Source organism: Erinaceus europaeus, chromosome 15, assembly GCF_950295315.1.
Source record: "Erinaceus europaeus chromosome 15, mEriEur2.1, whole genome shotgun sequence".
NCBI lineage: Eukaryota > Metazoa > Chordata > Mammalia > Eulipotyphla > Erinaceidae > Erinaceus > Erinaceus europaeus.
This window is the reverse complement of record NC_080176.1, coordinates 13,087,853-13,111,492: the sequence shown is the minus strand read 5'-3', so window position 1 is coordinate 13,111,492 and position 23,640 is coordinate 13,087,853. Positions and strand designations below refer to the sequence as shown.

At 45.1% G+C, this 23,640-nt stretch overlaps 1 protein-coding gene across 4 annotated transcripts in view; it reads right to left on the bottom strand.

The window, feature by feature from the left end:
- Positions 1–2,844: 2,844 nt before the first annotated feature.
- The window catches only part of SYT17 (synaptotagmin 17), a 76,907-nt gene continuing 56,111 nt past the window's right edge, over positions 2,845–23,640 (bottom strand). For all 4 annotated transcript variants that reach the window (XM_016185341.2, XM_060172887.1, XM_060172886.1 and 1 more), the window contains one exon: positions 2,845–3,071. In XM_016185341.2, the coding sequence (XP_016040827.1) occupies positions 2,875–3,071 (197 nt within the window). In that variant the 3' untranslated portion in view covers positions 2,845–2,874. The remainder of the gene's footprint in view (positions 3,072–23,640) is intronic.

Here is a 23,640-nt window from a genome sequence, read left to right as displayed (position 1 = left end):
GCTGGGCTCAGTGCCGGCACTACGAATAATCCACTGCTCCTGGTGACCATTTTTTTTCCCAACATTTTTTAAATTGGATTGGACAAAGAGAGAGATTGAAAAGGGAGGTGAACATAGAGAGGGAGAGAGAAAGATAGACACCTGCAAATCTGCTTCACCAGCTGGGGGGCTTGAACCAGGATCCCTGTGCAGGTCCTTGTGTTTTGTATTATGTGTGCTTAACCTGGTGCACCACTGCCAGCCTCAGCCCCCCCCCCCCTTTTGGGCATTATTTTTTTAGCTATGAGTTTTCAGCTTTTACCTAGAGGTCATCATTATCAAGTTATCTTTTTTTTTAATTTTCTTTTTGGTATTTATTTATTCCCTTTTGTTGCCCTTGTTTCATTGTTGTAGTTATTATTGTTGTTGTTACTGATGTCATTGTTGTTGGATAGGACAGAGAGAAATGGAGAGAGGAGGGGAAGACAGAGAAGGGGAGAGAAAGATAGACACCTGCAGACCTACTTCACCACCTGTGAAGTGACTCCCCTGCAGGTGGGCAGCCAGGGGCTTGAACCGAAATTCTTTAGCTGGTCCTTGCGCTTTGCGCCACCTGTGCTTAACCCGCAGCGCTACTGCCCGACTCCCATTGTCAAGTGGGAGTCGGGCAATGTGAACATGAAAGTGCCAATGTGAACATGAAAGAAGGCTGGTTTCCCATTTGTAGTGAAAGGGAGCCCATCTAGAAAAGAAAGGAATCCTTTTTCCTCTTCCAGCACCAATTTCCAGTTTTAATAAGGCCCCAAAGTACTGTTATGGCATCCCATGTCCCAGATATTTGAGCAGGGCTGGGTGGAGGACCCTGCTTCTATGAAATCCCAGGGGTTTCAGTGGAATTCAAGGGTCCTGGGGTCTAAGACATGAGCAGACTCAAGAATAGGCCTGGGAAAACAGACACAGCTCTAAAACTTCACACCATCTCCTACTCCATCCAGCTCCTTCCTTTGAACTCAGTCCCCACAGCCCAGAGAAGCTGTGTTAGGTGGTGCCTGTATTTCCTTTTCCACCTCCTAGCTGGAAGAGAGGAGGGGGAGGGAGGAGGAGGAGGAGGAGGAGGAGGAGGAGGAGGAGGAGGAGGAGGAGGAGGCTAATTAAAACTAGGAGGTAACCCACAACAGGGAACCTTGGACCCAGGTTTCCATGGAAACCATATCATTCCTTCACCTCACCACAGCTTTCCAACACTGTTCTAACACCTTTCCATCTTTTCTGTCTGCCTGTCCCTGAAGACCAGGACAGCTTTGACATCTCTCCTACTACTGTGCCCTCCAACCAGCCAGCAAAGATGGACTGACTAATGCATGGGAGGAGTAGCACCGTTGGAATGTGGAGACATGTAGGCAGGATCCTGGCTGCACCTCATGTCAAGTACAGGAGTAAGAATGGAACAACCCAGCACAGCACCTGCCACACCAGCTCCGTGTTCATCTGCTAGGGCTGCAGACTGGGGGGTACACACAGAGGAAACTCAGTCTCACAGTCTGTGCCTTACTCACAAAACCTGAGAACATAATAAATCTCATTGCTGTGAATGGTTGGAATGGTTTATTACATAGCAGTAGTAATCGAACCCACTCTCCCACCCTCCGAGAAGAAAAGAGAACTCGGATGCATGGCACAAATAAATAATCTTTAATTTCAATAATACCTCCCCATTCTACTAGACAGTATACTGTGGGAAAAGATACAGAAGCATGAGAGAGACAGAGAGAGGGAGAGAGGCAATATGAGAGAGAGATCTACTCTAAGCTATATCCTCAGCACAAAGAGAAACGACTTTGGTTTACACACAAACACAGAAAAGGATCTGAGTTGGACCAGGAAGGAGATCATTTTAGATGGAGGGTGAGTTGGGTGTGGTGGCCATTTTAATCCATGTGTCTGTCCTCTGCAGAGTTTCTGTGAGTCATAACCACCATGCTCCCGTCTGAAATATGTCACTTTTGCTCTACCATATCCTATTTATTTGACCTCCCCCCCATACACACTGCTGTTACTCTAGGTGGAGTTTTGACAGACAGAAAGACGCTGGGTGAAATCTTACGGAATGGAAGAGGCAGAGAAGGCTCAGGAATGAAGTACCAGCCCACTGCTTGGCTCAACGAGAGGACATATGGGCACAGACATGTGTTCACCTGTGAGGTCGTCACGCATGAGAACATCTACACACATACACCTACAGCGGGGTCCTAAAAGTAAGCTAAAACAAAGACAAGCTTCTTATATGGAAATAATTTCTGTTGCCATTTGATTTCTCCAAATAGTCTAGTCTATCACATCCACGAAAGAGAAGACAAAGTACTTACACTTTTGGGGGAAAAGTTATCAGGTTTTGAGAACCTCAGGGGTCAGTCAGCAGCCTGCTCAGAAGTTCCCCAGCCAGTAAGTGTTTTAGACGTGGGTGTCAGGCTTCCTCCCACACAGAGGCCAAACTTATGGAAAATTTCATCTTGATGGAGGCTGGCACCCTGTTCTCTGGCCTGAGGACTGAAGTGCATGTGGTATAGGGCTAGGGTATCCACAAGAGCAAGCACTGCCAATAAGTCTCACAGCAGAGCCCACACAGCTTGTGACCTATGGATGGTGTTTCTAGAAAGTTCTCAGGCCTTGTTCATGGAAGGCGGCAATTTTGTGATCAGTACTTCTCAGTTCTGAGAGAATCTGGTGAGTGTGCGCACGTGTGTGTGTGTGTGTGTGTGTGTGTGTGTGTGTGTGTGTGTGTGATATAATAGGTATGTGACACACATATATATGTATATATTTTTCCCTGTCTGAAGTTTTCTTTTTCTGTTCTTTTATATTTTTAACAAAGGAAAGCTGCCTCTCTTGCAGCCCTCAGGTCGCCTCTAGCGAGGCGGGAGACACTCGGTCACACTCGGCCCGTGAGCGCAGGCTGTGCCACTGCTCCACAGCTGTGCGGTGGGTGTTGAGCATGCGCCGCCAGTGGTTGGATTCTGAGGGGCCGGAGGAGTACTGGCCAATCACGATCCTTCCGATGAAGTCGTTGCTGCTTTTCATGTTGTGGCCGAACACTAGGGAGCCAGGCAGGGAGGCAGAGGGAGCAGGACGCAGGGCAGAGGACACAGAACAGCGAGGCCGTTAGTCTACACACCCAACTGCAAACACGGCGAACTTAATTTGAGACTCCCTCCCTCCCTCCCTCCTTCCCTCCTCACCTCTTTCCCGCTCAACAATATATCTCAAACGGGGCGGGGGGCGTTAATCTAGGGTCTTGCACATGTGCCATAACATTGAGAGGCCTCCCCAGATCAACCTTGTCAATCTTTCTTTCCTTTTTTCCACCTGGGTTTCTTCTCAGCTTAGTAGCTGCATGATTTTACCACTCTCAGTGGACACTTTTTTTTTTTTCTTTAACAGAAGGGAAGAGACAGGGGTGAAAGGAGAGATACCATAGAATCACTCCACCGACAGTGAATTTTCCCCTGTGCAGCTGTTTCCATGTGGTGGTCTGGGCCTGGGCCCCTGGTTTCTCAGGCATGACAGATAGTGTGTGCTCTACTGGGTGAGCTGTGTGCCAGCCCTGGTCTGTTGTAGGTGAGAATCTCCTGATCCTTCATTTCATCTTGCATCAAGTCTCTCTGCTTCTGTGGCTTCTTGCTGTCCCTCACCGCTGGGCCAGGCATGGTCCTGTCTCCTAGCCTTTGCACTGGCTGTTCCTTCTGCCAGAGAGCTGCAGCAGGTGGCTTTCAGCTCCTGTCCAGTAGCCTTGCCAACCAGGCCCATAGATTACAGAGTGGGGCACTTCTGGTGGGAGAGTCAGCCATCACTAGAGTCCAGTTGAGTGGTGAAACAGATGTCCGCAGTCACAACACAATTTGGGGTTGGGGGATTCTTTACTGGGGCCTATCTTGGGTACTGCAGCACGTTTTGTAGCATCCCTTAATTCTACCCATTAGATGTCAGTTGTCACAATTCTAAAGGTCATTAGGTATGTCCATTGTATATATAGACCACAATTTGTTGTTGGATACCTGGATTGCTTCCAGGTTTTACTATTACAAATTGTGCTGCTATGAACTTAGATATACACAGATCTTTTTTTGGATGGGTGTGTCTCCTTAGGACATATCCTCAGGAGAGGATTTGCAGGGCCACAGGGTAGGTCCATTTCTAGTCTTCTAAGAGTTCTCCAGACTGTTCTTCAAACCTCTCCGGCATTTGTTTTTGCTACCTTTCCTGATGTATGACAGTCTCATAAGAGTGAAGTGGTACTCATAGTTGTCTTTATTTACATTTCTGACAATCAGTGACTTGGAGCATTTTTTCATGTCTGTTGGCCTTAACCACTAAGGCTAAGCTGTGGGTTGTAGGATCAGGTCTCCTAGGTGAGTCCTGATTCTGACATGTGACTAGAGAAGGAACCTCCCTAAGGCTTAGTTTCAATAGGAATTGTGATAGTACTTTACTGATAGTACTTTCAAGTAGGTTTTGGGGCTAGGAGCTAGTTCACCTGGTAGGCAGAGCAGACATTGCCATGGGTGTGAGCCCTCTGCACCATGGGAGCATCATGCACAGGGTGGATGAGCAGTGAAATAGTGTTGTATTGTCTGCCCTCTTTCTCTCTCTCCTTCTCTGTTCCTACTTGTGACTAAATGGAAAAAGCAAAAAAAAAAAAAAAAAAAAAATCTGGGATTGAATGGTGGAATCCTGTATGTGTAAAGCTTTGCCAACAGCAAAAAAACAAACAAACAAAAACACCAACACTACAAGAAAGTAGGTTTCAATGAAACAATGTGTGTAGGCGAGGGAGATAGCACAATACTTATGCAAATCGACTTTCATGCCCAAAACACCAAAGGTCCAAAGTTCAGTCCTTAGCATCATCATAAACCAGAGCTCAGCAGTGTTCTTGTTAGCAAACAAACAAACAAACAAATGAAAAGAGAGACAGAACATGTGTGTAAAGCTCTTTACATATGGTGCCCAGGACTTACTGTCATTTTGGTCTTACACTTGTCTGTTCTGTGGGTAGATAACATAAATGGTTTTGCAAAGAGACTCTCATGCCTGAGGTTCCTAAGTCCCAGGTTCAATCCCAGGTTCAAGCAAGAGCTGATCAATGCTCTGGTTAAATAAAATAAAATTGCTTAAACCTGTCTGCTAATCTTTTATCAGAGAACACCAAAGGCCAGGAATATCGCTCTCAGTGGCAGAGCACATGTTTTACATGTATGAGGGTCTGTGTTTGATCCCTAGAACCAAAATCGAAAGAGACCTTATGTTTTCTCCCTTCTAGAACATGGAGGCAAGTTTTCTGAAGGAAAGAGCTCTGGCCATTTCTTCCATCTTTTGTTGTAGTCTCTGTGGAAGCCATTATTCTTAATTCCTATACAAGCTTAATTTGAGTCTTTCAAGCCTAATGAGATGGTTAGCTTGATTTATCTTCTCAGCCAAGTTCCACCCAGTTCTTTATCTATATGTGTTCTCCTAGGCCTGGGGAAGCAGGCCGAGTCTATGTAATAAATGAAGGACCTCAGGATGGGAAATATCACAGCTTTACCCAGCATGAGCCGAGCCAAGGCAGGCTGGATCCCAGGAGGGATGCCCATTATCAAATAAACCAGCTAAAATATGCAGTCTAACACTAAGCTTGAATGCTAATGAGCTTCAGTCCTCCCCTGTGGGTTCACATCAAGAGTCCCAAATGATAAAAATGGGGTGGGGGGAAGAAAAGTGGAAAAACAAAAGCCCCATCCATTGTCAGGAAACCCAGAGGGCGCTAACAGACTTCTTAATAAGGTGCAGGCAAAATTTGTTTGTACATTTTATATAGTCAGTATGCCTCCATGGGTCTCATTTGTATGAAAATCCCTCACAGAAAGGGATGTGGGATGGAATCTTTGCTAAAAAAGGAAATGGCTAAAGAATTCACTGATGGATGTGAGGAAAAAAATAAAGGAAAAAAAACCCTTTTTTTGGATTAGTTAACATTAAGGACTCTCTTTGAACCCAGTAAACAATGTAAGTTTTGATCTCACCTAATGAGAACAAGCTACTATAGTCCTTTTCTCTGTGCATCTTACATCTAAAGCAAGATACTATCATGAGAACATTTCAGGCCCCATTTGGTTTTCTTCCCTAGGGGCAAAATGTTCTAGTTTCCCCTGCCCTTGCAAAACTCAAGAAAGACAGAAATACCCTCACAAATGACTTAAGGTTTTACTTCTTAAAGGAAGGAAATTCTTTCTTTAAGAAAGAAGTCATTGGGGAGATAGTATAGTGGCTATGCAAAAAAGACTTTCATGCCTGAGGCACCAGAGATTCCCAGGTTCAGTTCCCAGCATAAATCAGAGCTCTGGTTAAAAAAAAAAAAAGTCATTTTCAGGGTACACCTAGTTAAGAGCACATGTTACTTAGCATGCACAAGGACCCAGGTTCAAGCCCCTGGTCCCTACCTATGGGGGGGGGAGCTTTGTGAGTGGTGAATAGATAGCTACAGAAATCTCTCTCTCTCTCTCTCTCTCTCAGAGCACTGATCAGCTCTGGCTTGTGGTGGTGGTACAGGGGATTGAACCTGGGACTTTGGAGCCTCAGGCACTAGAGTCTCTTTGCAGAACCATTGTGTTATCTACCCCCTCCACCTGCCCTCTCTCTTCTTCCTCGTCTCTCAAATTTTCTCTATCCTATCAAATAAAAGGAAAAATAAAAGAAAAGGTGGCCACTGGGATTGGTGGATTTATTGTGCAGGTATCAAGCCCCAGCGATAACCCTGATGGCAATAAATAAATACATAGATAAATTCTCATTTTAATGTATCATTGGCAAAAAAAAAAAAGAATTTAGTTCAACTTCTGAGGGAAGTTTCTAGAATTCACTGAAAATAAAAATGTCCCAATGGGAGACCCAGTAATTTTATACTTGTAGGAATTTATCCTGTAGGGTTATGGCACAAACAGATAAAGATATACAATAAAATGTATTCTAAATAGCAGGGGTTAACAAGCTAGAGTTTCCAAGTTAAATTTGCCTACCAACTGTTTTTTGTAAATAAAATTTTATCATTCTACCAGGTGAGCTACTCCCAAGTCCAATAAAACCCCCTCCTTCCTTCCTTTCTTTCTTTCTTTCTTTCTTTCTTTCTTTCTTCCCTTTCTTTCTTCCCCCACCACCCCCAGCACGTCTCCACTCTGCACTATGGTGGAGTAGGGATTGAACTTGGGACCTCTGACTCTCAGGCATGAAAGTTTATTGTGAAGATTGCTGTGCTATTGCCAACCCTTCCAATAAAGTTTTATTGGTACCAGTCAGGTCCATCTGTTCACACAATTCCCTGTGGATGCTTTCCCAAACAGCAGCAGAGCTGAGTGGTTGTGACAGGGACTAAGAGGCCTGCAAAACCTCAAATATTTCCTCTGGTGCTCTATAGAAGAGTCTGCCAAATTCTAGACCACTCTGAGAATGAAATGTAAAAAGAACAAAAGAAGTCTGTCCCTGAGGAGGTGCGTCCCAGGCTGTTGGTACCTGGCCCACCCTCTCAGCCCACCCTGGAGGCTACTGCAGCTTCTGTGGTCAGTGGATTTATGGTGGGCAGAGAGAGGGCCACTCAGAACCAACTTGACCCTGAAGGGGCTGAAGACCAGGGTCAGCTTTCTGGATGACCAGCTCTGCCTTGATAGTCGTGAGCTGCAGAGACCCATTGACAAATCCGTGTCTGGCCTGCTTCCCTTTCCTGCCTCTCTCACCACTCTCATTAGCAGTGCCTGGGGTCACCTCCCTCATAGCCCACTCAGAATCAGGAATCAGCTTAGGGAGTCTTCCCAGCTATGGCTAGAGAGGACTGATTAATTTCTGATGTAACAATACCATAGAAAGCGATGTCACTGTTAGAAATGAGAGACCTAGGGGGCCGGGCGGTAGTGCAGCAGGTTAAGTGCACATGATGCAAAGTGCAAGGACTGGCGTAAGTATCCCGGTTCGAGCCCCTGGCTCCCTACCTGCAGGGGGGTCGCTTCACAGTTTGTAAAGCAGGTCTGCAGGTGTCTATCTTTCTCTCTCCCTCTCTGTCTTTCCCTCCCCTCTCAATTTCTCTCTGTCCTATCAACAACAATGACAACAAGAATAGTAACAACAACACCGATAAACAACAAGGGCAACAAAAGGGAAAAAAAATGGCCTCCAGGAGCAGTCGATTTGTAGTGCAGGCACTGAGCCCCAGCAATAACCCTGGAGGCAAGAAAAAAAAAAAGAAATGAGAGACCTACATATACAATTTAGGAAAAAAAAATCTTACATTGCTAAGAGACTATGGCAAGGTGCAAAGTTGTACATGTCAATGGTTTTTCATTAAAAAAAAAAAAAAATATATATATATATATATATATATATATATATACCAGTATCTGGAGGAATGTTTGCCAATTGTTGAGAGTGAGGCTTTCTGTGGAGGAGAGAACTTTCTGTTTTCTGTATTACATAAGTATATGCAGTTTAAATTTCTCACACAAGTACATGTTATTTTGGAAAGGAAAAGAAGGAAAAGAAGTCCTACTAGAGGAGTCACATTGAAATCGCCAGAAGGGAAACAGACTAAAAGGAAGCCCAATATCCTACGCTCCTTATCCCCCTTACTTGCAAAGTAAGCTGGCTCACTGAATCATCTGGCCCTGGAAAGGTGGGAGCTCTGAAATGATTCAGCTTTTCGGATGGGAAGCAGTTGCTGCTTTGGCCATCTGAGTTAATTGGCAGGCGTCGGCACTTGCAAATCACTGCGTAAAGTTATGGCACTCTGAACAGTCTCTCAAAAACCAAGCATTTAAAATGCAAATTATAATAAGCTGAGTAAAACTAATGACTTCTATTAGACAAGTTGTCTGGAGGAGAGCAACACTTGCCATCTCGGCCAATTCTAGAGAGTGTTGTTGCAGAGAATGGGGTTAGCACTGAATAGAGTGTCCAAGGGATTCACAGCCTGAACCAGCCGCCCCTGCCCCTCTACTTTATACATAAAGAAACCATGTCCCTGAGCTGGGTGATGATATAACTCAACAGAATTTGCAGCAAGCAAATAAACAAAAACACTGTCAAGAAAATGCATTCTTTAAGGGTCTGAAGGACAGCTCACCTGGGATGCCTGCTTTGTCATGCCCATGGCCAGGCCCCCACAGCACTGGGGAAAGCTTTGGTGCTATGAGGTCTTCCCTCTGTCCCTTAGCGCTCTATCTCTGTCTTTATTTGAAAAAGTTGATCCAAAGTGGTTAAGTTCAAGCAATGACAATAGCAACAAAAGAACACGTATTCCTAATAACTAGATTCCTACATTCCACTTTTAAGAAAGAACCACAAGTGCTGTGAAGCATTCCCAGTCCCCACTGGCTGTTATGAGGGAGTCATGATAGTTACTAGCATAGTCTGGAACAATGTGTACACTTCAAAGTACCCTCGGCATCTGGGAGCAACTTCCTGACAATCTGTGCAACCCGGAGAGTGGCAAAAAAAACAAAAACAGAAAAAAAGGAAGGGAAAAAAACCCCCACAAACCCAAAACCACATAAATAGCCAGAGAAGGTGTTGCACTCAAAATCTATGAAGAACACACCCACCACACACACACACACACACACACACACACACACACACACACACACACACACACACACACACACACGTCTCTAAGAACCTGTTTAGCCTTCATGGACTCAGACATAATTTGAGTGAATTTGCTCATCTGGCTTCCCCATCTGGAGTTGTTTAAATCAATGTGGTGGACTAGGACACCCAGACTGAGCAAACTGAAGAAGCACAGTAGGGTAGGACCACATCGTGAAGGAGCAAGACAGCCTGATTTCCTTCCTGGTGGGAAGAGGAAAAGGAATCTTGACCACGGCCCTCCTAACTGTTTACAGCTGTGGGTTTTGCTAATTCCACCTTCTTCACCTGGGACTGTCCCAAGGGCCACTCTGCATGTGCAAAACACCTGCAGAGCATCTGGCTGTCTGGACTGGGGGGCCTGGGCAGAGCTCATTCCTCATTGCACAGGACGACGAATCACACACCACCTGCATGCTACATCCCCTTTAGAACCGAAGTGCTAGCTCTTTCAGGAGAGCTAGCATGGGGACTTGGCTACCCCTCCCCACTGTGAACATAAGCACCAGTAGACCTGCTCTGGGACTACACTGGTCTCTTGAGCGTCACCATCGCATGAGAGCCCAAGACCCTGAGTCAGTAACAAAGGACCAGCTATGTAGCCATTGATTCTTAGGATAACTTTGCCCAGTTCCAGTCTCAGAGCTTGAGTGCATCTCAGTGTAGCCTTCACTGTAATTTTGGACACATTTATCTCCAAGGAATTAACAACATTATCTATTTTTTTGTTTCTGCAGTTCCAATCACTGCAGCGATCCAGTTTAGCAAAAACATTTCTGCCAAGAGAAAAGCACGGCTCACAGACCAGGCTGGAAGGCCAAGGAAAGGGACTATGCCTTATTAAGCCCCCACTATGTGCAAAGCCCAAGGCTGAGCTTCATGGGGGTTAACTTGTTTAATCTTCACATTAACTCTACAATAAGATTTATGTTTTCTTTTTCACTTATCAAATTTTACCGACTTATGTGAACTTAATGTCAGTGTTCTTAACAAATGTGATTGGATTGTTCATGAAAATGTTAGAAGACATCAAATGAGGTTAGGCACCATTTTGTGTTATTTCCCTGTTAATTATTTTTATAGCATGTTTAGCTAGGAGCTCCCCCCCCAAAAAAAAAAAACAAACTTAGAAAAAGTTAAGTGTTTTTGTTGGTGTGCCTTATTGCTGTGCTTGATATACATAAAATAATGGATTTTGAGCTAGTAATTTTTTTTTTTAGTCACCTCTGGGATTTCACTGGCCCAGGATGACTTTTTCAAATAGAAGAGCAAGAGAGAGAGAGAGAGGTAGGGAGAGAGAGAAATACTACAGTTTGAAGCTTCCTCCAGTGTGGTGGATACCAGGCTCAGGTCTAGCTTGCACAGAAGGTAAAGCAATATTCTTTTTTTTTTTTAATGTCTTTGATAGATCTCTTTCTTTTTTTATTTTTTTATTTTTTAAATTTTTTATTTAAGAAAGGATTAATGAACAAAAACATAAGGTAGGAGGGGTACAACTCCACACAATTCCCACCACCCAATCTCCATAACCCACCCCCTCCCATGATAGCTTTCCCATTCTCTAGCCCTCTGGGAGCATGTAAAGCAATATTCTACCCAAGTAACCTATTCTGCTGGCCCTGACCATTCCCCCCACCCCCAGAGAACTGCCCAGCTTTGGCTCTTGATGGTGCCAAGGACTGAACCTGGAACCTCTCATATATGAATCCTGTGTGCTACTGTTATGCAATCTCCAGCCCACAAAGAATTCATTTCTACTGCTTCTTTACTTATGTATTTATTCTTAAGCTAGCATATGTTTTTGGTTACAAATAAAAGGAGTGAAACAAAAGTCAGCAAAGCAAATATCAGGTCACTGTGCAAATAATGGGCCAAAAACCTCTTTCTGCCTTTAGACATAGTGAATCCATCATGCCTTCTTCTAGAGAGACTCTTCTGCAGATGTCCGGCTCTTGCCACACAGAAATTTGGGGCCAGCCCATTTTGTGTTTTTTTTTTTTTTGGGGGGTGTTGGGCACCTCTGGCCTCTGCCCTCTAGATGCCAGCAGCACCTCCCTCTCCAGCTAGGATAGCCCAAAGACCTCTTGGCATTGCCACCAACGCTCCCCTGTGGGCATATTAGCCTCCCTGAGAACTGATGTTCCAGGGCAGTTGGCACCACTGGCCCACTTTACAGAAGAGAAGGCTGAGGTCCAGAGAGGTTAAGGGGATCCTCGTGACTTCAGTCAAGGTCTAGGTGTCCACAAGTGAGTCAGAGGCAAGGTGAAACTTAAGATGTCGATATTGGCTGTAACAACAAACTTGTTCTTCCCCTCCAGAGTGAAACTCTTGGGTGCTAATTTAGTTTGCCAAGGCAGACAGTTCTGGAAGGGAAGCTGGATGACTTAGAGTGTGGGTGTGATAAACACAGCAAATTGAAAGTGGGGAGTAAAGCTTCCACTTTACCCACAGGAGCAGACCTGGCAGCTCCCCATCTTGAATACCGGGTTCACAAAGTGAAGCCCCCAGCTGCAGTTTTGTGCCTGACAACACAGGGAAGGGGTATCTCCAGATGATATGGGAGGCCCATATCATCACTGTTCCCTGCAGTCCACCTGCTAGGTGCTGGGTTGAAATGCTTTAATTCTGGAGAAATGCACTAAGCTGGCCCCATCCAGCCTGACCCCTTTCAACATTTGTCCCAGTTCTTCACCTCAGAGAGACTCACCCCTCAGCAGACTACATGGCCCTGCTCCCCACCTCCACTAGTTGATACCCAACCAAAGGGGGTGCATTTTCTCTTCTAGTTTTTTTTTTGGGGCAAAAACTCCCTTTTTTAATCTTTCTGAATTTAGGAGCTGCCACTAGCCACTAGGTTTATAACTGGGGCTCGGTACCTACACATGAATCTACCACTCCCGACGGACATTTTTTCCCTTTTATTTTTATGTTTTATTTGATAGGACAAAGAGAAGTTGAGAGGGGAGAGTGGATAGAGAGGGAGAGAGGAAGAGAGACACCTGCAGCCCTTGCTTTACCATTTGTGAAGCTTGCCCCCTGCAGATGGAGACTGGGGGTTTGAACCTGGGTCTTTTTGCACATGGTAATAAATGTGTGCACTCAACCAGAGGTGCCACCATCAGCCCCCCTATTTTATTTTAATTTTTAAAATTATATTTATTTCCACACCTACGGACATCTAATCTTTGATAAGGGGGCCCAAAGGATTAAATGGAAGAAGGAGGCTCTCTTCAATAAATGGTGCTGGGAAAACTGGGTTGTAACATGCAGAAGAATGAAACTGAACCACTTTATCTCACCAGAAACAAAAATCAACTCCAAATGGATCAAAGACCTAGATGTCAGACCAGAAACAATCAAATACTTAGAGGAAAACATTGGTAAAACAGTTTCCCACCTGCACCTCAAGGACATCTTTGATGAATCAAACCCAATTGCAAGGAAGACTAAAGCAGAAACAAACCAATGGGACTACATCAAATTGAAAAGCTTCTGCACATCCAAAGACACTATTAAACAAACAAAGAGACCTCTCACAGAATGGGAGAAGATCTTCACATGCCATACATCAGACAAGAAACTAATCACCAAAATACATAAAGAGCTCAGCAAACTTAGCACCAAAAAAGCAAATGACCCCATCCAAAAATGGGCAGAGGATATGAAGAAAACATTCACTACAGAGGAGATCCAAAAGGCTAACAAACATATGAAAAACTGCTCTAGGTCAATGATTGTCAGAGAAATGCAAATTAAGACAACACTAAGATACCACCTCACTCCTGTAAGAATGGCATACATCAAAAAGGACAGCAGCAATAAATGCTGGAGAGGTTGTGGGGACAGAGGAACCCTTTTACATTGCTGGTGGGAATGTAAATTGGTCCAGCCTCTGTGGAGAGCAGTCTGGAAAACTCTCAGAAGGCTAGACATGGACCTTCCATATGATCCAGTAATTCCTCTCCTGGGGTTATACCCCAAGGACTCCATAACATCCAACCAAAAAGAGGTATGTACTCCTATGTTCATAGCAGCACAATTCATAATAGCTAAAACCTGGAAGCAACCCAGGTGCCCAACAACAGATGAGTGGCTAAGAAAGCTGTGGTATATATACACAATGGAATATTATGCAGCTATCAAGAACAATGAACCCACCTTCTCTGACCCATCTTGGATGGAGCTAGAAGGTATTATGTTAAGTGAGCTAAGTCAGAAAGATAAAGATGAGTATGGGATGATCCCACTCATCAACAGAAGTTGAGGAAGAAGATCTGAAGGGAAACTAAAAGCAGAACCTGACCAAATTGTAAGTAAAGCACCAAAGTAATAACCCTGAGGTGAGGGGTAGACATGCAGCTTCCTGGGACAGTGGGGGGTGGGAGTGGGTGGGAGGGATGGGTCACAGTCTTTTGGTGGTGGGAATGGTGTTTATGTACACTCCTAGTAAAATGTAGACATATAAATCACTAGTTAATTAATATGAGAGGGGGAAAATTAATTGTATGTCTCAAAGTTTTTCAAAACACAAACTGAATCTTTTCTCAATATATGCAGTGTAATTGATATGCAGACTCTCTCAAAAGCCTAGACCAAGTAGATCAGAAGCAACCAATAGCACAGCTGTATACAAGATACTGGGTACTGTACAGCAAACCCTAACAAAAGGACTTTTCAAAGTTAACCCAATTACCCAGTAATGTGATAACATTAACTATTGATTGTCTTTTTGAACCCTAAGACAGCAGGAACCTCACATCTCCACTATAGAGCCTCTACTTCCCCCAGTCCTGGAACCATTGGATAGGGCCCACTTTCCCGTATGCCTCTCCCAATCCAAACCAAATAATATTGCATCCGCCAATCACAACCAACCAACACAACAATTGCCACCTCAACATGCTTCACTTCAGACTGTGTCCAGAGACTACACGTGTGGAATGACAACCCTTCAGCTTCATTACTCGGGTGAGACTTTTCCTTTCATAGTATACTCTAATTCCATCTCAGGTGGTTCACTTTCTAACAAAGTCCCAAAACCTAGATATACACCAGTTTCTGTGAGAGAGAGCATATGTTCACACGTATCCGTAAACTACTGCAAAATATATACCTGAAAGCAGAAGTACACTAGAGTTTGCAGTGAGTATCCCCCTAACACTTCCTCTCCACTATTCCAAGATTTGGGTCCATGATTGCTCAACAACTTGTTTGGCTTCGTATCTTAACTCTCTTTTCAGTCACCAGGTTCCAGATGTCATCAGGATGCCGGCCAGGCTTCCCTGGACTGAAGACCCCACCAATGTGTCCTGGAGCTCCACTTCCCCAGAGACCCACCCTACTAGAGAAAGAGAGAGGCAGACTGGGAGTATGGACTGACCAGTCAACGCCCATGTTCAGCGGGGAAGCAATTACAGAAGCCAGACCTTCTACCTTCTGCAACCCACAATGACCCTGGGTCCATGCTTCCAGAGGGATAGAGAATGGGAAAGCTATCAGGGGAGGTGGTGGGATATGGAGAATGGGTGGTGGGAATTGTGTGGAATTGTACCCCTCCTACCCTATGGTTTTGTTAATTAATACTTTCTTAAATAAAAAAATATATATTTATTTATTGGATATAAACAGCCAGAAATTGAAAGGGGAGGGGGAGATAGGGAGAGAGACAGAGAGACACCTGCAGCCCTGCATCACCACTCACAAAGCTTTCCCCCTGTAGGTGGGGACCGGGGATTTGAACCTGGGTCCTTGCGCTCTGTAACATGTGCGCTCAACCTAGTGCGCCACCACCTGCCCCTCCCATTTTATTTTATAAAGGTTTATTTATTTGTTAATGAAAGTGAACCAGAGCATTCCTCTGGCATATACAGCACCGGGGATCAAACGTGAGACCTCAAGCATGTAAGTCCTGCGCTCTCCCTACTGAGCCACCTCCTGGCCCCTCTGTCTGCCCTGTCTTCCCTAAGAGGTCAGAGAGAATAAGGATGGGCAAGGACCCTACCCACAAATAATCTGTAAGCTGTTTCTACATCCCTAATAAAATTGAGCAAAATAAAATCTGAAAGCAGACACATAATGCGAACATTGGCTCCAAGCCAGTGCATGCTTCTGGGGTCTGCTCTGTAAGTTTCCAGATCCTCAGGGAGTGGCTCAGAGTCAGGCCCCAAAGATCAGCCCTCCTTTGGCCAGTCGGGGGCACCAATTCCTTAAGATAGCTGGAGGCCTTCCATCCTCTCTGAACTACCCAGCTGCTTGGTACAATGTCCTTGCCTGAGTCTGTCCTAGAAAAACTGGCAGGAGAAGCCAGCACTCAGTCCTGCTTTAATGCAGGATGTGTGTGTGTGTGTGTGTGTGTGTGTGTGTGTGTGTGTGTATGTGTGTGTGTTGGGGGTGGTGGTAAGACAGCAGCTCAGAGAAGCAATTTCCAGGTCAACTTACAAACCAGGGAGACACTGAAAGCCACACCCACTGAGGGCTTCCCTACGTGAAGCCCTGTCATCATTCCACCTTCCAGAGAACAGAAGCCACATCTGCCTAATTCACATCTCCCCAGAGTCTGATGGTTTGGGGCACACAGTCTATATGCAATAAATATTATCAAGTAATATAAATAATGTAAACTATAAATAATTGTATTTTATTTATTAATTATAAATAATATAAAAGAAATACCAAGTACCATGACCCTTACTTGCCCTTCTGACTTCATTACATAGACAATACACTGGCCAGTTGCCTTCTTTCCCAACCCTATTAAGAGTACTTCTAAACTCTGGCTTCTGATGGTGCTGGGGACTGAACCTGGAACCTTTGGTGCCTCAGGCATGAAGGTCTTTCCCCCTAACCATTATGCTACCTACCCAGACTGCCTTCTTTTTCTTCTTGGAGCAAAACCAGCTCGTTTTTGCCTCCGGTCCCTTGCACTTGGCTATTCCTCTGCCTCCACTGCTCCTAGCCTTCAACTTTGAACAGATGGGCTTTTTTTGTTTGTTTGTTATCTTTACTTATTGGATAGAGACAGTTAGAAATCGAGAGAGAAGGGGAGACAGAGAGGGAGAGAGGCAGTGAGACACCTGCAGCATTGTTTCACCACTCATGAAGTTTCCCCCTGCAGGTGGGGCCTGAGGGTCCTTGCACATTGTAACATGTGAACTCAACCAGGTGCACCACCACCCAGCCCCTTTGCTGGTTTTTATTACCAGGTTTAAAATAATGCTTTAGATCTTTTGTCTCCTTGGCTCTCCGCCATAATAAGTAAGTCCCAGATATGTTCATTGCCCGTTCGTTAGAACTAGACTCACTGGATCTTCCTTAGTCTAGTGACTCTGCCTGCTTCTTGTTTGTAGTAATGGCTTTGCTGACCCACTGATGGCATGTGATGCAGTCCAGGGTCACAGAGGGACTTGTGGTTTTGCTTTGCAGGAGAAGTAAAGACTGTTGGGGCTGGGCAGTGGCTTACCTGGTTAAGTGCACACACTCCCATGCTCAAGGACCTGGGTTTGAGCCCCTGTTCCACACTTGCAGGGTGGATGCTTCACAAGTGGTGAAGCAAGTACTACAGGTGTCTCTGTCTCTCTCCCTATCTCCCCCATTTCAATTTCTCTCTGTCATATCAAATGAAGAAAAAGGGGGGGGGGAGGAAAGGAGAAACATGGCTACTAGGAGCAGTGAATTTGTCATGTAGTCACTGAGCCCTAATGATAAAACTGGTGGCAATTTTAAAAAGAAAAGAGACAGAGACAGTGAGAGAGAGACAGAGAGAGAGAGAAAGAGAGAGAGAAATGGGGAATTAAATACATTTAACAACTCAGTCCTGTGTTTGCTGGCTGTTCCCAATCAGTCTGTTTTTGTTTGTTTGTTTGTTTGTTTTTGGAACTAGGGCTTCACACATGCATGGTTTCACCACTCTGGGTCACTTTTACATTCAGAGAGAGAGGAAGAGAGGGGGGTAGATATCACAGCACTAGGGCTTCCTCTATTGCCATAGTACCCACCATATGGTGTCTTTACTTGAACCTGGGTTGAGCACATGGCAAAGCAGGCACCCTACCCTGTGAGCTACTGCTCTGGCCTTGCTGCTAGTGAGTCTGATGACACAAAATGTTACTGGAACTTAAAGAACTGCAGACTGACCTTTCTGCATCCTTGGCACTCCCCCTCCCCATGCCCTGGTCACAGAAAGCACTGTCTTTGTTTCCCCAGGTAGAATGCACTTAAGAGACTATGCTCTCTCATCCTTGTGCCTGACAATTTTTTTTTTTAACACTAGAGCACTGTTCAGCTCTGGTTTATAGCAGTGTGGGAGATTGAACCTGTGTCTTTGGAGCCTGAAAGTCTCTTTGCATAACCATTATGCTATCTACCCATGCCCGTGCCTGCCAATTCTAAATCAATCCTGTCTCTTTCTACAGGAACCTGTGTCATGGGGTTTGATTTCAACTGCATGTGGAATATAAGAACCTAAGTTGGAGGCTCTAAAAGCATTATTATGTAGGTGCTTGCTTATTTCCTGTTTGAGTGAAAGTGTGAATTATTTCTGCCTTTCTGCCATTTCTCCAGCAACAAGCACTGTGCCTCAGCACAGCAGGGGGTTGGTAAATGAGCCTAACACAGAGATTGAGAGTGATTGATTGTCCTGGATCTAGACAATTTGAGCATGAGTCCTGGCTTGAGGACCTTGGCAAGTGACTTGTTCTAATGCTGCCTCAGTTTCCTCATCCATCCTATGAAAATGACTCTTACTGCACAAGGTTGATAGGAAGATGAGTCCAAGGGGTGAGGCACGTGGTAAAAAGTGCAAGGACCAGCTTAAGGATCCTGGTTCGAGCCTCTGGCTCCCCACCTGCATGGGAGTCGCTTCACAGGTGGTGAAGCTGGTCTACAGGTGTCTATCTTTCTCTCCCCCTCTCTGTCTTCCCCTCCTCTCTCCATTTCTCTCTGTCCTATCCAACAACAATAACAACAATAACTATAACAATAATAAAACAAGGGCAATAAAAGGGAAAATAAATAATAATTTAAAAAATTTGGGAGTCGGGCTGTAGCACAGCGGGTTAAGCGCAGGTGGCGCAAAGCACAAGGACCGGCATAAGGATCCCGGTTCGAACCCTGGCTCCCCACCTGCAGGGGAGTTGCTTCACAGGCGGTGAAGCAGGTCTGCAGGTGTCTATCTTTCTCTCCTCCTCTCTGTCTTCCCCTCCTCTCTCCATTTCTCTCTGTCCTATCCAACAACGACAACAACAATAATAACTACAACAATAAAACAACAAGGGCAACAAAAGGGAATAAATAAATAAAATAAATATTAAAAAAATTTTTTTAAAAAGAAAAAAGGAAGATGAGTCCATTCATAGGAAACATTTGGAGAAGTGCCCAGCATGTAAGAAGCATTGTATATGTGCTGTGCTGGCTATTGTTGTTACAAATGAATGAGCAAAGGCCAGGGAGGTAGCTCAATGGGTGGAGCCCGTGCCTTCTATACAGTATGTCCCAGGCTCAATCCCAAACACCACATGAGAATTCCAAGGGTAGAGACAAATGAGAATCTATGGGTGGTAGAGCAGTACTTTGGTGTATCTCTCTCTCTCATACAAAAATAAAATAAAAATAGGAATAAGGAGATGGCTCAGCAGTAGAGTGCATGCAAGAGGCCCTGAGTTAGTCACTGCATAAAAGAAACACCCCAACCCTCTAGCACCAATAGAACACTCCTGAGTCCATGTCTGAGAGATGGAAAAATATGTCCTGCTCAAGATGATACAGCAGGGGTCTGGGGAGACAGCATGGTGATTATGCAAAACGACTTTAATGCCTGAGGCTCCAAGGTCCCATGTTCAATCCCCAGCACCACCATAAGACAGGGCTAAGCAGGGCTCTGGTTAAAAACAAAAAGATAACAGCAGCCAAGCTCTGGGAGCCATGTTTTCTGCTTCCTAAGTCACAGGAAAAAAGGTTTCCTAGAAATGTAGAAAGGATGTCACCACAGCATGGTCTCTGGGGCCGAGGCGTTTCAAAGATGGTCGTGCCTTTTCCCACTGATGGGCAGCTCTTGTTGGTGTGGTCACAACAAGGCAGTGGACTAGAAAGGAGACACTTGATTACTGACTTTTGTCCATGCAAAAGCCTTCCTCTGGTGCTGGCCTTGGCTGCTGAGTCCAAAGGCTTCTAGTGAGCAGGAGGCCAGGCTGAACCTGACCTTGGTTGGCTCCCTTCTCCTGCTCCTTCTAACTCAAGCTGTGCAGGACACATGTGGTGAATAAATCGCCAGCCCCCTGGCTCCATCAGAAGGCACCAGACATATTAAACAGTCATGCAACTAGAATCCAACTCCCCAGGACCCCTGGCAGCTGGCCTGGACATCAAACGCGGCTTCTGGAACCCAAATGAAGGTTTAAGATCTGGCCAAGTTCTCCCGCCTGGGTGGACTCTGGCAGCCTGGGGGAATGCTCTGTAGAAGAGGCTGAGGTGGGGAGGATGCCACTGTGGGCTCTGTGCTCTGCCAGGAGAGTCTAAGGGATGGATCTTTGCTTTCATTTGTTGGCTACCTGGCAGGCGTTCTGCCTCTGCACCCACATGTGAGTTCAAGGTCACTATCCACCAAGCCCTGGCTCTATGCTAGCCCTGACTGCATTAAGCATGTCATACATATTATTTACTTTTGTTCCCATGACAGTCTGAGCTGCAGGTCTCAAACCTCAATGTTCAAACAAGAGAAACAGTAACCAGGAGATGGTTCAGTGGGTAGAGCACAGATTTTGCATGCATGAGGGTCTGGGTTTGATCAGTATTAGTACATCTGACCTAGTGCAGTGAGCACTGGTTTCTCTCTCAGAGAGACATCTACAGACAAGGAAATCTTGGCACCAGGGAGTTAAGCTACCTGCCAAGACAGTGAGTGACTCTTTCAGTAGAAATCACCTGCAAGTTCAGAAGACTCTGCATCGCACGTTAGAGTTCTGTTGCTTCTCTTCACCCACTGCTGCATCCTCAGTGTCCTCTTCTGCTCTCCCACGACCTTTCCCCACTCCACAGCTGGAATGCCATTTTTTAATAATGCTTTAAAATTTTTTAATTATCTTTATATATTGGATAGACACAGCCAGAAATAGAGAGGGTAGGGGAAATAGAGGAGAGAGAAAGGCAGACACCTGCAGCCCTGCTTCACCACTTGCAAAGCTTTCCCCCTGCAGGTAGGGACTGGGGGCTCGAACCTGGGTCCTTGAGCACTGTAACATGTGTGCTCAACCAGGTGCACCACCACTCGGAATGCCTGGAATGCCATTTTAGAACACTCTCCAGATCCTATCACTTCCCTGCTCAAATCTCTCCAAAGGTTTCTCATGATACTTAGAAAAAAAATATGTACAAGCTTATTTTACAGACTCTACTTGACCTGCCTCGTGCTACTTCTCCAAATACACACTGGCTTTCCTGGTCTGGGTGTGCTGGACTAGCATGGGAGGACAGAAGACTCTTCTTGCTATTCAAAGAGTGGTATTCAGGCCAGCACTGATGTTGCTTGGCATTCATGAAAAACAGAGATGCTCAAATGCCAGTTACAGAAGCAGAATCTGCATTTTAAGCCTTCCAAGTGCCTTATATATATATGTCTGAGTGTAGTGCCTAAGAGAAAGGATGGCTCTGGACCCAAACAGCTTGAGTTGGAAGCTCTGCTCAATCACAGTGCTGGAGGACTTTGCAAAGTGAGTAGCTACTTCCTGTGTCATGAAGGATTCCCCCCCACACACACACACACTCACACCTAAAGAATAGTCTGATCTTAGCCTGTGGGACCTGGGAGGTAAACTCTAGGCTCCTGAAAGGTCCTGCAGAAGCACCTGCATCTGCCTGGGGGCTTTGGTCACAGGACTGTCTACCCCCTGGGGACCCACAGAAGCAGGAAGCTTCCCTCAAGGTGAAGCAGTGCTATAGGTATCTCTCCTTCCCTCTCTCTCTCTCTCTCTCTCTGCCTCTCATGATCTGTTAAATAAAAGGGAAAATAGGGTCATCAAGAGCAGTGGAATCGTCATGAGGCACCAAGTCCCAGTGATAACCCTGGTGTAAAATAAAATAAAATAAAATAAAATAAAATGATAAAAAGATTCTGCGGGGCCAGGCAGTAGCACAGCAGGTTAAGCGCACATGGTGCGAAGCACAAGGACCGGCATAACGATCCCAGTTTGAGCCCCCAGCTCCCCATCTGCAGGGGGGTCGCTTCACAAGCGGTGAAGCAGGTCTGCAGGTGTCTGTCTCTCTCTCCCCATCTCTGTCTTCCCCTCCTCTCTCCATTTTCTCTCTGTCCTATCCAACAACGACAATAATAACAACAACAATGATAAACAACAAGGGCAACAAAAGGGGAAAAAATAGCCTCTAGGAGCAGTGGATTCTGTATACACCGAGCCCCAGCAATAACTCTGGAGGCAAAAACAAACAAACAGAACTCTGGAAACAACAGTTCAGTAAGCTCACCTAAGTGGCAATATTCTGAGCATACTGTCACTCTGAGTGGCCAGGAGGAGGTAACCCCATCCATGACCCAAGGTGACCAGAAGTTCCACATTTGGACCCTGCCTGAGGCAGCTCTTTCCTGAGTTGATCTGAATTTGCATCCTTTCTCTGCAATAAAACTACAACCACAGGAAGCACTTTCCCAAGTTTTGGGAATTGTTCTAGTGAGCCACTCAGCCTCAGGGTAACCAGAAGGATCCCAAATTTGTCATCAGCTTGTTGGGAGTAAGGGTGGTCCTGGAGAACCCAGAATTCATAGCAGATGCCTTGTGTGAGGACAGTCCACAAAGGAGACTGACTCTGTAGTTTCTCAATTCATCACACATCTCTGGACTTCAGCTTCCAACTGAAAAGCAGTCATAAAATAGATCATACTGTACATGCTCATTGGAAGGAAGAGTAAGTGAAATCATGGACACACAAGGGGTTCATAATAAATAGAAGCATGATGGTCCTCCATTGTCCAGATGAGGAAACTGAGGCTCTGAGAGGTAAAGCAACCTGCCCAGTCACACAATTTCTGGAGCCAGGTCGAGCTGACTTTAACCATAAACAGCGCTACCTTCTCCTGGATTGCTAATGCTTTCTGGGATGGGAGAAGTCAGGGCCTAGTAGGTGGGAAAGGAACTCAGGTATTTTGGAGGGAGTAGGTAGCCCACTCCAACCCTAGACTCTCCACTGATTTTCTCCTTCTGAGTCCACATTGCATGGACTTTAGACTTTTTCATATTGTCTGATTTTTTTTTTTTTTTGTCATCTGTTCTCTTCTCTTCAATACTTTTGCTCTGGTGCTCAGACTGTATGGCCAGTCTCTCTTCATCTTCCCCTGAGTTCACAAATTCTTTCCTCTGTCACTTCTATTTTGATGTTAAGCCTACCCAATGAGTATCCTGTTTCAATTAATGTGCTTTCCCATTTTAAAATGTCTAGTTGGTCCTTTTTTTAATCTATCAGTATGTCTCTGTTGATCTACTGATATATAGTTTAAAATTTCTTTTCAAGAAGATTCACCCCTTACTTCTTGAAGCCTGGTAGATAATACCTTTAGCCCACCTGCATGTTAGCTGTGAGGCTCAGGCAAAAATTGTAAAGTAATGGGCCCCTTGGAATATGTCTCAAATATACTTCCTAGCTTTTTCCAAAACAAAGATCCCAAATTTCATCTGCCATATTCTTCCCATTATGTTCCTGATTATTAAACAATTTGTTCTGCTTTATGTCTTTTTTTCCAAATATTTATTTATTTATTCCCTTTTGTTGCCCTTGTTGTTTTATTGTTGTAGTTATTATTATTGTTGTCATCGTTGTTGGATAGGACAGAGAGAAATGGAGAGAGGAGGGGAAGATAGAGAGGGGGAGAGAAAGACACCCGCACACCTGCTTCACCGCTTGTGAAGCGACTCCCCTGCAGGTGGAGAGCCAGGGTCTTGAACTGGGATCTTTATGCTGGTCCTTGCGCTTTGTGCTATCTGTGCTTAACCCACT